At 37.2% G+C, this 13,746-nt stretch overlaps 1 protein-coding gene across 1 annotated transcript; it reads right to left on the bottom strand.

Moving 5' to 3' along the window:
• Positions 1 to 3,106: 3,106 nt before the first annotated feature.
• Positions 3,107 to 13,253, bottom strand: synj2bp (synaptojanin 2 binding protein). Its single transcript, XM_056471046.1, has 4 exons — positions 13,087 to 13,253; positions 6,776 to 6,912; positions 4,414 to 4,509; positions 3,107 to 4,328 (listed from the first exon to the last, which is right to left on the bottom strand). The coding sequence occupies exons 1-4, from the start codon at positions 13,148 to 13,150 to the stop codon at positions 4,167 to 4,169; spliced, it is 459 nt and encodes a 152-aa protein (XP_056327021.1). The 5' UTR covers positions 13,151 to 13,253; the 3' UTR covers positions 3,107 to 4,166.
• Between the last annotated feature and the right edge of the window lie 493 nt (positions 13,254 to 13,746).

The raw sequence follows: 13,746 nt of genomic DNA, 5'->3' as shown, positions 1-13,746 counted from the left end.
TCATCTAAGGTTATAGTGTTTGAGTGATCGTGTTTCAGTAAAATAACACTGTTAAATCTAAAGGTTGTGCTTCATTTTAAATCAACATCTCTTTCCTGACAAATTGTCTGCCAACACCTAGAATATAAACACAGGAGTGTTATAAACATGTTTGCTGTCATTTAAAGATTAAAACAGCATTACAGAATGGAGAATTGTATTGTTGGGTAACTGTCATTTAGCAGATGCTGATTATTTATTATGCTAAATGCATTAAAAATGTAATAAAAATAATAACCTAAATCATATTCCACTCTTTCTGCTTCAGCGACATTGTGTAATGTAATATAAGACTCCAGAGGACATACTGCATTATCATTCTCTGTTGTTTCTCTCTCCTACTTTAAGTGCATTCAGCCCCTGCTGCCTTTGAGTGTATTGATTTCTGATGAGGAGAACAGAGACACACACAGACACACACAAACATGCACATACCAGTACTCGTTTGTCAAAGGCATCTACTTCCGAACAGAGAGACAGATGGAGAGACAACAGTGTGTCCGCTTAGACAGAGAGACAGTAGCAGTGCATCCACTCATACAGACAGCATGCCATCCAATCATCTCAACGGGATCCAGATGCAAGGAACTCCTCTGAACAGACTGTGGCAGTTTGTTGGTTTGTTATTCGATTCAAAATCTGCAGACAAGAGAGAAGCATGATGTTCAATGATACCAGAATGAAGGATTCAAATATTCTGACATTGTGTCCATGTTTATTTAAAGGGATAATTCACACAAAAAAGGAAATTTACTGACTGTTTACTCAACCTCAAGTGGTTCCAAACCTTTATGAGTTTATTTCTTCTGCTGAACACAAATGGAGATATTTCAAAGAAACTGGAATCATCTTTTGTGTTTAACAGAAGAAAGAAAATGAAACATGTTTGGAACAAGTGAAGGGTGAGTAAATGATGGCAGACTGTCCCTTTAAGATAATTAATCAATCGCATTGCATCAACTAAATTAATTCAGGCATGTAGAGCTGGTCAAGATGATCTGCTAAGAATCAAGAGCACCAGAATGGGATAGAAAGGTGAGTAAAATAATTTTGAACACGGACTGGTCTGAAAATATTAAAATACATCTTATTTTCATGCACAAACATCTTTAGGATTTAAATAGATTGGCTTAAGACGAGTGGAAATCCTTTGTGCATCAGTTTTGTCATTAAATATGCCTTCTTGATGTCTCATGTCAGAGGATAATAGCTAGAATCCATCAAAGCAATGATAAAAAAAGATGTCTAATAGACGTCCAAGCATAGACAAACCAAGGCTAAATTTGGGCTGACTGTGAAAATCTAATAGACATATTGTAAAAATAGACTAGTCAGAAAGACTTCAAATATGTAGTCATTTACTCCTGGCTATTTGATGACAAGTCTATGTATGGCCTATTGTTAGACATCTATTAAATATTCTTAGACAGCCCAAATTTAGACTTTAGCCAGACGTCTATGTTTGGATGTCTATTAGTCATTTTTAAACACACAAAAAACAGTAAACTACACTCACCAGAGTTGCAGAATTTAGAGTAAACAACATCAGATTACCTCTACTGTGACCTGTCTCACTCCAATTGAGCACACTGGGAGTGTGGTGAAATATTATTATCACTTTACGGATGAACAGCCTGCAAATGTATAAATCAGCAGCAACTAAGTAAGGTGTACCAAGTAAAGTGTCCGGTGATAGTGTTTCCTTGCCTGTGAAAACCTGAAGGGGGCAGTGAAGGTGAGGTGAAGACAGTTATTCAGCTGCTTCTGGTTTCTAATCATTGGTTTTAGTCGCTAAACAGATGCGTTTCCATCCTCTTATCAAACAGAAAAATGAGACAAAAAAAAGAAAACATGATTTAATACGATTTTAAAGTAGCCTACTGTGCTAGATAAACGTCTTTACCTCCAGAATAAGTAGCTTACATCGTCGACGAAGAAATTAGAAGTTGTTTTTATTTGTGGCTTCAACTGAAACTTGTCCAAACTTATTGTGTTTCTGTCTAATAAAATATCCTATTTTCGGTGTGCAACACAGCACGAGTGAACTGTTTGAATTAATACATATTTCAGTCAGTTTGGCAAATATTAATTTATGAATCTGGCGCAACATAAACAAAAACACTACAGAAATGTATACTTTTTATGTTCAGTTCGTTATATGTTAATCCCATGGAAATATTAGTAATGTTTTACTGAGGAAATTATGGTAAAATATTACTGAACAGACCTCAGATTACCCCCTCAGACATAACAATGGAAAAACAATACCATATGTTTAATTTAATAAACATCAAGTAACTTATGACAACATGGTTTCTAATCTCACTTACTAACCTAAGCTAATGCAAACTGGAAAACAATAACGTTAAAAACATTTTTAACTGTACAAAAGATAAAAATAGCATTTGTGTATGTAAAGTGCAAGCACATTTGAAAGATTTTTACTCCTTAGTTAACCATGATTTTATTAATGTAATAATATATTTTTGGCATATTGATTACCATTTGTTTACTACTAAAACCATGTGTAGTTTGTTAGGTTTTCTTTTGTATTTGTGAAAAAAAAAAAGGTTGATTGAGGATTATATACCAATTTGGCTGCATGGTGTCGCAGTAGGTAGTGCTGTTGCCTCACAGCAAGAAGGTCATTGGTTCAAGCCTCGGCTGGGTCAGCTGGCATTTCTGTGTGGAGTTTGCATGGCGTAGGTTTCCTCCGGGTGCTCCAGTTTCCCCCACAAGTCCAAAGACACGTGCTACAGCTGAATTCATCCATTTTCTTTTCGGCTTAGTCCCTTTATTGATCTGGGGTCACCACAGCGGAATGAACCGCTGCTATAGGTGAATTGGGCAACCTAAATTATCCGTACTGCATGTGTGTGAATGAGTGTGTATGGATGTTTCCCAGTGATGGGTTGCAGCTAGAAGGGCATCCGCTCTGTAAAACGTATGCTGGATAAGTTGGCGGTTCATTCCGCTGTGGTGACCCCAGAATAATAAAGAGATTAAGCCGAAAAGAAATGAACTGTACACAAATTTCAAACACCGGAAAGCATTGAAATCCTAAAGGTTTGTTTCAAACAAATGATTTATTCAATGCACAATGCATGTGAATGCAACATTATTTAAACAGTGAAACGTGAATGAGCATTTCATGAATGAAGACTTTACATTTGGATTGATCCACACAGACCTACAGAAGAACCCTGTTGTCAACACAAAAACACATTTGTAATGTACAGAGCAGACGTTACAGTCAGAAACAGCAGGAGCTGCCGGTCCTCAACTTGCAGACAGAGAGCAGCACTGAGACCAGCAGATCAACGTGGCAAAAGGCACGAGCTAAGAGAGGTGCAAAAAACATTAATGTACGAGACAATTCCACAAACACAAGCCATATACAACATCAACAATAAATCTATTTTTCCATTCTGATTGTGAATTCTAATTAGTGCAACCTCTAGTTTTTTCCCTGAAGGAGGAATAGAAGATACAATACAAGGCCTAGTGCTGATTGCAAATAAAGATACCAAACCTCTGCCCCAGCACTACTTCCACAGCCATGGAAAAGCATGTTCAAACATGGATGAGTGAGAAATTAAAGAATAAAAAAAGAGACAGAATTAACCCACATCATGCATACTTTAAAACATACTCTTGCACAAGCAGGTACCTGAGAAAACCTCAAGTATAATCTGTTATACCTCAGGCTCATTCCAGCGCTCTGAAAGAATAAAATCGTTCCTCTGCGGGTCTGTCTGCTGCTCCACCTCGGCCTCCATCTCCCGCCTGCAGTCCTTCTGTCTAGTTCACTTTACGGAGACTTCCCATTCAAACACAGTGCTCATCCGTCCAGATCCCTCATTTAACCGTACAATGTCATCGTCGGGCATGCTGGGGATTCTGGGTGAACGCCAATGATCATCACCGAATGAATTGTGAAAACATGTTACAGCTACATGTGTGTGTCGTCATCTCATGGAATAATCAATTAACAAAAATTCTCCCTCCATTAACTGGACTTCCATTTTTTTCCCCTCCATGTTAATGTTTTTGGGCCCTCAGCAGAACAGTTCGGGAAAAACTAAGAAAAAAATAAAGAGAAGCTTTAGTCTGTAAAATGTGATGAGTTAAAATGGGCCCCGGGGCCCTCGGGGATGAAAGCGCTTGTAAGAGATGAAACTGGCTGTCACAACGGCCAGAGTGACTACAGCAAACAGTGTCCATGTGCCCAAAGCAGAGGAAGACTCTCCGTCGGCTCGAGAGCTGGTGGGGCCGTTCTGCAGGACAGGCTGTGGACAGAAACAGATGTGCTTCATTTATTGACAGTTCTCAGTGTTGTGATGTACAGCAGGATCTTCAGCTGGCTTTACTTACTCGCTGCTGAATGCAGAGATGTACGTCCTCTCCTGCAGAGCGAAACAGCTCCACTGCTGCACCGTGAGACAGATTGTCCAGCTTTCTGCCATTTATCTACACAAAGGCAGAACGTACACTTGATACATCTTCATATCAGTAGTCATATAAAGAAACATAATCTTTTGAAACTGAAGCATAAAATACATTGATGTTTAGTTTGTTGAATACTTTAAAATCCTTTCTTTTGGAATAATTAATTATTTCATTAGAAAAATGTGTAAAAACAAAAAAGCATTTGGTAAATCATTAATTATTGACCTTATTCTTCAATGTGGAAGTGCGCTTGTTTTTGTGATCGTTTTAGAACTTCCGATTCAATTAGGAGAAATGACTAGAAATAATAAATGGCAAAAAAAAACACCACTTGCTCTACAAACAAACAGTGTGTTCATGACTATACAGACAAAAGCAAAATAATTTAAGTTTGCAACATCAAGTAGCATAACAAGCTGTTTTTAACGTCTAAAAAGAATGGACGTGAATGAGACTGGAAGTCTCGAGCCAAAAAGATTCAAATGGCTGCGCCCGCTCATGAAGATTAAGGTGAATACTGCGTATTTTTATATATACAGTTGAAGTCACAATTATTATTCCCTCTTTGAAATTTTCTTTCTTTTTTAAATATTTGCCAGATGATGTTTAACAGAGCAAAGACATTTTCACAGTATGTCTGATAATATTTTTTCTTCTGAAGAAAGTTTTATTTCAGCTAGAATAAAAGCAGTTTTTAATTTTTTAAACACCATTTTAAACTCAAAATTATTAGCCCCTTTAAGCTATATATTTTTCAATTGTCTACAGAACAAACCATCGTTATACAATAACTTGCCTAATTACCCTAACCTGCCTAATTAACCTAATTAAGCCTTTAAATGTTACTTTAAACTGTATAGAATTGTCTTGAAAAATATCTAGTCAAATATTTACTATTTTTATATTTACATCATGGCAAAAATAAAATAAATCAGTTATTAGAAATGAGTTATTAAAACTTTTATGTTTAGAAATGTTCTCTCCGTTAAACAGAAATTGGGGAAGAAAAGAAATAATAAACGGGGGCTAATAATTCTGACTTCAACTGTGTGTGTGTGTGTGTGTGTGTGTGTGTGTGTGTGCATATGTATAATATATATACATATATACATGGGGTCGCCACACCCACACAGACCTCATCATATACGAGTACACCCCTCACAAACCTCCCATATAAATTAATATTTTTTATAAGATGCTTTACAATATTCTATTTGTGCATTTACATTAGATTAGATTAGTCAGTACTGAAGCCAAATCTGGAGCTCATCTAACAAAATAACTTATGATAACAGTCCAAAGTTTCGCAGCCCAAATTTATGTTAGGGAAAAATAATACATAAAATTTTAAAATAAATAAACAATAATTTAAAAAAAAAATCAAGAGAAACAAAAACATATATATAAAATTGTTGAAATTTTGTAGTTTGTAATTTTTTTGCAATATTTTGCATGAATTTAATTGTATTATCTTTCTATTTCTAAAAATGTTCTGTGACTAAAATATCATTTTGATCAATATATCCATTTGATAAATCTGTTTTGTTCAAACACACCAAAATATATGACCTACATTCACTGAGAAATGGATAAATATATATTCATATATGCTGAGCACTATATACATATAATAACCAGAATATTTCAAACATGTTTACATTCATTTTTAGACAATACAACAGCAAAGCTTTAACTTTCAGGAGTTCATAATAGAAATCAATATTTTGGAGGAATAACCCTGATTTTCAGTCACAACATATCAAAACATTTGTTCTTCCCAATTGTCATTTACTAAAAATAAATGCTCTAAATTACTGTTTATTCAAAAAAATAAATAAAAGGAAAATGTTATTATCTAACTTAAACTCATACCTTTATCTATAGCTACATACATAATGCAAGAATAATAGTTGCTTAAATATAATATAGTAGATATCACAGATTTTGAATAGAAAATGTAAGACTGGTGTGCCAAACCATTAAAGACTTCTTATTAACTCCCAAATGTACATTATAGAACATTTCTGCGCCCCATATATTTCTTTCAGGATAACACAATCACATAAAAGCAGTGTGTAATGCTGAAGTTGCATGGTTATTCAGAGGCTGTGCACTAAAGTGGAATAGGGCCGTTCACAGGAATACAGTCAGCATTGATTTCCAGTAAATCGCTCATGTCCAGTTGCACTGCTGTACAGTGAAGTGGCGGTATTGATTCACAGTTAAGTATATGGACCATATTCAAGCATTATGCATTAGTCATTTGTTAGCCATGTAGTGGTTTTACCGCAAGAATTTTGTCTCCCTCCTGCAGACGTCCATCCAGCGCAGCCGCTCCATTTTCTTTGATTTTTGCCACATAGATCCCACTATCATTCATCATGTACTGCTGGTCCACTCCACCCACTATATTAAACCCCAGACCTGGCAGAGAAAAGATGACGTTAAACACAGCACAAACTACTGACATGATTAAATAGAGCCTGACAAATGTTCTGAAGGCCTTAATCTGATTTCTAAAGGTACACAAACTGACATGATCCCAGCTGCACATCATTTCTTAAAGCAACACGTCACTATTTTTGAATATAGTCTCATTTGACAACTTTACTGCAACAGTTAAAGGTCCCATGAAATTAAAATCAAGTTTTTTAGATGTTAGTATCAGTATTGTTAGTTTTAAGGATGATTTAAAGCTAGTGTACTCAAAAACACTGACAAAATTCACTTTTAGAAAATGTAAAACACATATAAACACGTAAGGCTTGTAGTTTTTCACTCAAACCTAAATAGTTCAATGGTTTTATTCATATCACCTCATACTTCACCTTCTCATCAAATCTTGACCAATCAAATGCTCTCTATTATCTGACATGCCCCGCCCCCTTTAAGACACTGCACATTTGATTCACTTGAGCTCAACCACTCTCACTGGCAGAGCGGTGATAAAGGAAAACGCTATTGGCAGTTTCTTAAAAAGGGGAGGGGCTACACCATGTCAGATGCTCTCTTTAGGTTTCGTTTGAAATTACATCAAACATTGAATAAAAATAAACATTTCAAAACACTTCACGGGACCTTTAAACGGTTGAGTTTTACCATTTTTGAATCTATACAGCTGGATCTGGCAATAGCATTTTTAGCTTAGCATAATGCATTGAATCAGATTAGACCATTAGCATGTCACTTTAAAAGGAAAACTGACTAAACTCTGGTCATTTTAAAGCATGACTTCTGTTGTTACATTGTGTTCTAAGATGATGGAAAATTAAAGGTTGCTATTTTCTAGGTGGTAAAAGTCAGTTTTTTTAAGTAGAGAGTTCCTTTGAAGGGACAGTTCAACCAAAAATGAAAATCTGCTGTTTATTTACTCGCCCTCAGACCAGTCAAGATGTCAGTGACTTTTGAACAAGTAAACAAATAAAGTTGAAATCATGCGCTGATTCAGAAAACGCAGGTCAATGGCTAGCAGCACTTTGAGAGTAAAAAATAACGAAACAGTAGGGCTTGGCGATTTGGCCTAAAATCTAAATCTCGATTAATAAAACACTTTAACTTGATTATGATTAATGAACGATTATTTATTTATTTATTTTATGGTTTTGCCCTCAAAGTTCACTGACAAGTTTTGTATGGTAAATATGCTCACATATTAGATTAGTAGTATTAAGAGAGATTTTTCAAAAGTAGGGTAGACTACTTGATTTTAAAATAATTGAAAACACACTACTTACCATCTACTATCTATGATTATCTATTGAACACCAACGCTGAACAACAGAAATTAAAACACACATTGCCTAAAGCACAGCTCTCTGCGCCACCCACCGTTGTCACCGCTAGCAAACCGACCAATCACAAAGCCTGAGCTACACGATGCTGTGACATGTAAGAACATTTTTTTGAGAGGTGTGCAGGTATGCGAAGACTGTGCCGTACTGTACTCGTGCCCTTGGCAGAAATACAATATCAGAATAAGTATAAAATCATAACATAAGTCCGCCTTAACAGAGTGGGGTCACGTGACTCCACACATGGTAGGGAAAGTAATTTAAAAAAATTGACATGGAAAAAGTAGATCGATTACAGATTCTGAATGTTGATTTCGATTATTTTTAGATTAATCGCCCAGCCCTAATAGACAGGCAAAACTAAATGAATAACCAAGACTCGAAATGACACATTTAGTACGTTTACATGGACACCAGTAATCCAACTTTAATACGATTAAAGAGCCCATATTATGGGTTTTTGAAAATGCCCTTCCATGTAGTGTGTAACACAGCTCTAAGTGAAGTGAAATATCCAGCTAAGGCTTAAATCTGTAAGTGTACAGTGTTTAAAACTATTGATTCATCTATAAAAGAGTCGACTCATAGTGCTTCAAACGAGTCGCCTTGATAACGAGTCATTAGGTGTTTCGCGATGACGCAGCCACGAAACACAAGCCTCGCCAGTAGTTACGCGCGCAAACCAGGGAGATTTGAAACCTGCGGCCCCGCCCACTAACACAGAAAAAACACTAGACACACACACACAGACGCCGCCGGTCGAATGAAGTCACGCTGTGCTCAGATGGATAATATTGACAGTCTCTACCCAAAGATGAGTTGTTAACCTGGTACAGTACACGCGGTTACTCTTTATATTCTCTTATCACATGTAAGCCACGTTAAAAACGTGACGCGTGCCGCATTGTTTACGGATTTAACGTTAAAGGCTTTTGTGAGCTCGCGTTCCACTGCCGTTTGTCGTTGCTATGGCGATCGATCGTAAGCTAGGAGACAGGAGACTCGTGTCACTTTCCCTAGTTCTTCTGAGGAGCGTTGTGTGTGTGTGTGTGTGTGTGTGTGTGAGAGAGAGAGAGAGAGAGAGAGAGAGAGAGAGAGAGACTCGCGTCGCTTTCCCTAGTTCTTCTGAGGAGCGTTGTGTGTGTGTGTGTGAGAGAGAGAGACTCGCGTCGCTTTCCCTAGTTTTTCTGAGGAGCGTTGTGTGTGTGTGTGTGTGTGTGAGAGAGAGACTCGCGTCGCTTTCCCTAGTTCTTCTGAGGAGCGTTGTGTGTGTGTGTGAGAGAGAGAGAGGGAGAGGGAGAGAGAGAGACTCGCGTCGATCTCCCCAGTTCTTCTGAGGAGGGTTGTGTGTGTGTGAAAAAAGCCTTACACTATGAAGCGCGTGTGCACTGTGACTACTTTTATATAGTTGATTACCAGCTGGGCATTTCACTCTGTCTCGTGCTGAAGCCTGTCACTGTCGACCAATCGCAGCAGGCTGTCATCGGTCCAATCAGCGCAGATTAGCTTCGCGCTGAGGAGGGGGTTGGGAACAAATGAATCGCTGAACGATTCATATGGGAGTCGTTGGGATAATTAGGTAAAAATAAATGCAGGTTATAAGACCATCAAAGTGTTTTATGACCTTGCATGCATATTAGACTGTTGTTGGAGACCCTTACAACCTAAATATGACCCTATTTCATGTATAATATGGGCTCTTTAAGATAATACTCTGATTAAGAGTCTACCATGTAAACAGCGATTTTTGATTAACTTAATCAGATTAAGATCATAATCGAACTAAATAGAAACCTAATTAAGATATGTGGAGTTTGCCGATTTTAGTTGCATTATTTTTTTAAGTGCAGTACAGACATGTAAACACCTTAAACTATTACCGTCGAGAAGGATTTTCGCCCCATTTTGCAACCGGACAGTCCATACACACACAGCTGTTTGACACTAATCTCTGCACCTACCGAGTCAGTGAAGGATCACAGACACCTGCATCGTGAAATGCTGAAGTTTTTTGTCACATACGGGATGCGGTATCAAAATCCATTTAAACTACACTCTTCCAGCAGTTCCTCGCATCCAATATCTCGTTTGTCATGGGGGACATGCATGAAATGTTCCAGAATGAAAGTGAAAGTGCCAGACTGCAGTTAAAGTTGACAAGTTAAAAACGAAACACCTGAAATTACATGAAACTCCGGAGGAAACGTGGATCGTGTGGTGACGCGATGGCGTTAGTTGAACTATGTGCTATAACATGTAAAACAGGATCATAAAATGAACCTTCACAAAGCAACTCATGTAAACACCTTAATCATGTTATTGTCTTATTCAGATTAAGGCAAATAATTCCATTACTGATGTCCATGTAAACGTAGTCAATGTGTTGACTGAGACTGCAGCTCTGCACAAGACGTTTGGCCAGCGGAGAAATTAAAATGGTTGTGCCCAACTGAGTCTGGTTTCTCTCAAGGTTTTTTTTCTTCACTTCCGCCTTTAGTGAAGTTTTTTTTCCCTCTCCGCTGTCGCCACTGGCTTGCATGGTTCAGGATCTGTAGAGCTGCGCATCGATGGACACTGGACACTGAACCACACTGAACTGAGCTAAACTGAACTGAACTTGAACACTACAAACTGAACTACACTGTTCCTATTTACTGTGACCTTTTATGTGAAGCTGCTTTGACACAATCTACATTGTATAAGCGCTATACAAATAAAGGTGAATTGAATTGAATTGAAAGTGTTGTCCTGTGAAGCAAAATGATCAGTCCGTGCAAGAAACTGAACATTATTTACAACACTCTCAACATTAACTCAGTCTCTGCAAACAGTTCAAAGTGGTCTGGAGTGTGAGCTTTATCTAAAACTTTCTATACAGGTTTCAGCATCAAGGATAAACAAAAGTACCATACTGATTTATTTCTTAATAAGATTTATTGCTGTACACCTTATTATGCATCAAAGCTTTTGCACTTCAGATTGTCATAAACATGTTCAGGGCCGGTTTTATGAGGCTATGTAATAAAGGTAATAAGAAATGTGCATTTTTTATTCAATGTTTGACGTAATTTCAACCAAAACACGAAGAGAAGGTGGGACATAGTGTAGCTCCTCCCCTTAAAAACAGCCAATAGCATTTGTTTTATCACGCTCTGCCAGTGAGAGTGGTTGAGCTCAAGTGAATCAAATGTGAAGCATCTTAAAGGGGGCGGGGCATGTCAGACTCTAGAAAGCATTTGATTGGTCATGATTTGAATAGAAACTGAAGTATGAGGTGACGAGAATAAAACTCTTAATTGATTTAGGCGGAAGTGACAAACTACAAGCTTTACATGTTTATATCAGATTTATATCTTCTTAACACAAATTTTCTCATTGTTTTGGAGCACACTAGCTACTAGATATCCTAAAAACTAACAATACTGATACTAACATCTAAAACACTTTATTTCATGGGACCTTTAAAGGTAATATTGTTGCAAAAAATGTCATGTCTTCATGAGGCACCAGGAGTCACAGTCACTCTTTCTGTTTTGCCTGTATATGTTGGCAGTGAGTGACTTGTATTTTATGTGTAACCAAGGACCAGTTTCAGCTAAAAACAATCTTCTATAAAATTATTCTTAGTAAATTAAGCAAAGCAAAGTTTCATTTTTGGGTGAACCATCTCCTAAAGACAGAAACATAGACTCAGAAAACATCACCGTAAAAAATTACATTTTAATGTACAATATAAGAAATGAAAACTGCTATAACTGTTGAGTTATGCAATAGATAAATACTTTATAAAAGGGTTGTTGGGTATAAAGTTGCAGTTCAATAAACAAATTCCTCAGCTTTTCTCTTTTATGTATTTTGTAAGAAACCGATCAAACTGTATTTAATGTCATAATAATATAAAGCAGTGACAGAGATCTTGACCTCCATATTAAACATGGCGAGATTTAATTAAACAAAATTATTTTCATATTATAGTGACTTTAATATTAAATTAATGTACACAACAATAAGCTGAATATGTTTGGCAGATAAGAGTGTTAAGAAACAAGCTCCAATTTTAGCACAGTCATGCATTGCACAGTCAGTGTACGCAGGTGGACAGTCTTGACCTGATTTTTAATGTATGATCATAATCATGTTAAACATTATATAAATCCAGAATCTCGTTTATTATAAAAAAGGACACAATCTTTCCAGTACTGTAAAGTGGGTTTATTTTTAAAGGGGCGGGTCTGGAATCAATTAAACACTGAATTGATCCCACAATGTTGATGATGACGCATGATGTGTCTATTATTGGTTTTACAATCAAACCATTTATTCAAAATAAGTCAAAGTCCAGAGGAGTCAGTTCAGTTGAGTCCATGACCCCGCAGAGGTCACACACACACACACCAACACATTACATAAGAGTTTAATCAAAGTCAACAGTCAACTGAATGTGAACTAATGGACTAGAATCAGATCCGTTACTGCTGAAAAACTTCAACAACACTCATCAGGTGTACAGACACTGTGTGCGAGTGTGTATATTTTAATCTATAACGCTGTTTGTGCAATAAATCTTTCATTTTCTTATCTGGAGTGAACTTTGGCTTTCATGAACACACAAACGTCTCTAGATAACATGACCTGCTCGATTGAAGAGCACTTTCGGATCCGCGTTTTCTGTCTGTCTTCACGGCGCATGTTAGACCAGGGTTTACCGCTGGAGCGGATCGGGCCGAACAGCAGCACGGAACCGCCGGACAGAACCGATTCAGCGGCTCCAACAGTGCAGGAGATCAGAGGACAGAGACAAACTTACCGGCCGGGCCTCTTTTCAGCGTGAATTCAACATCACTTGGCGCGCTGTGTGCAGATCCGTTCATGATGTCGGAAAAGTTTCACTTTTATTCCAGAACAGCTAAAACCCTCCTAAAGACTGTAAACTCCGCCTGCTTCCTCTAACGCTGCCGGGGATCCTGCTCACCCGCCACTGCCGCCTACCGGACACCACCGGTGCTCTTTCACTCTGCACTGCAGTGATTGGATAACGAGTCACTTGAGAGAGTCGGCTCTTGCGAACAGTTCAGCAGCGGTTTAAAATTAGATTCGGTAACTACGTCGTGACGTGGTCACTGACATTGCAGCGTTTTTTATTTATCATTATTTTTTTACTGCATAACCATCAGGAACAAGCATACAACACAATATAAAATATGAAATATAAAAAACTAAAATAACAATGGTAAAAAAAACAAAAAAATTAATTACACATAGTGTACAGCACTTCTACATCTAATGGTTTTAAGAATTGACAGGGGAATCAAAAAGTGTCATAATAATTGATACATATCTCAAATTTTTGGCTTTTTAACAATTTCACAGTAGAAATAAAGTCAAACTCGATACAAAAAACTGTTAATGTGGGAGATGATTTAGCAAATTTCTGTTTGCCAATAAAATAAAGAGATTAACAATATAT

The sequence above is a fragment of the Danio aesculapii genome, chromosome 13 (assembly GCF_903798145.1).
Source record: "Danio aesculapii chromosome 13, fDanAes4.1, whole genome shotgun sequence".
Lineage (NCBI taxonomy): Eukaryota > Metazoa > Chordata > Actinopteri > Cypriniformes > Danionidae > Danio > Danio aesculapii.
Note: the sequence above shows the minus strand (reverse complement) of the source record. Positions and strands in the feature narration are given on the sequence as shown.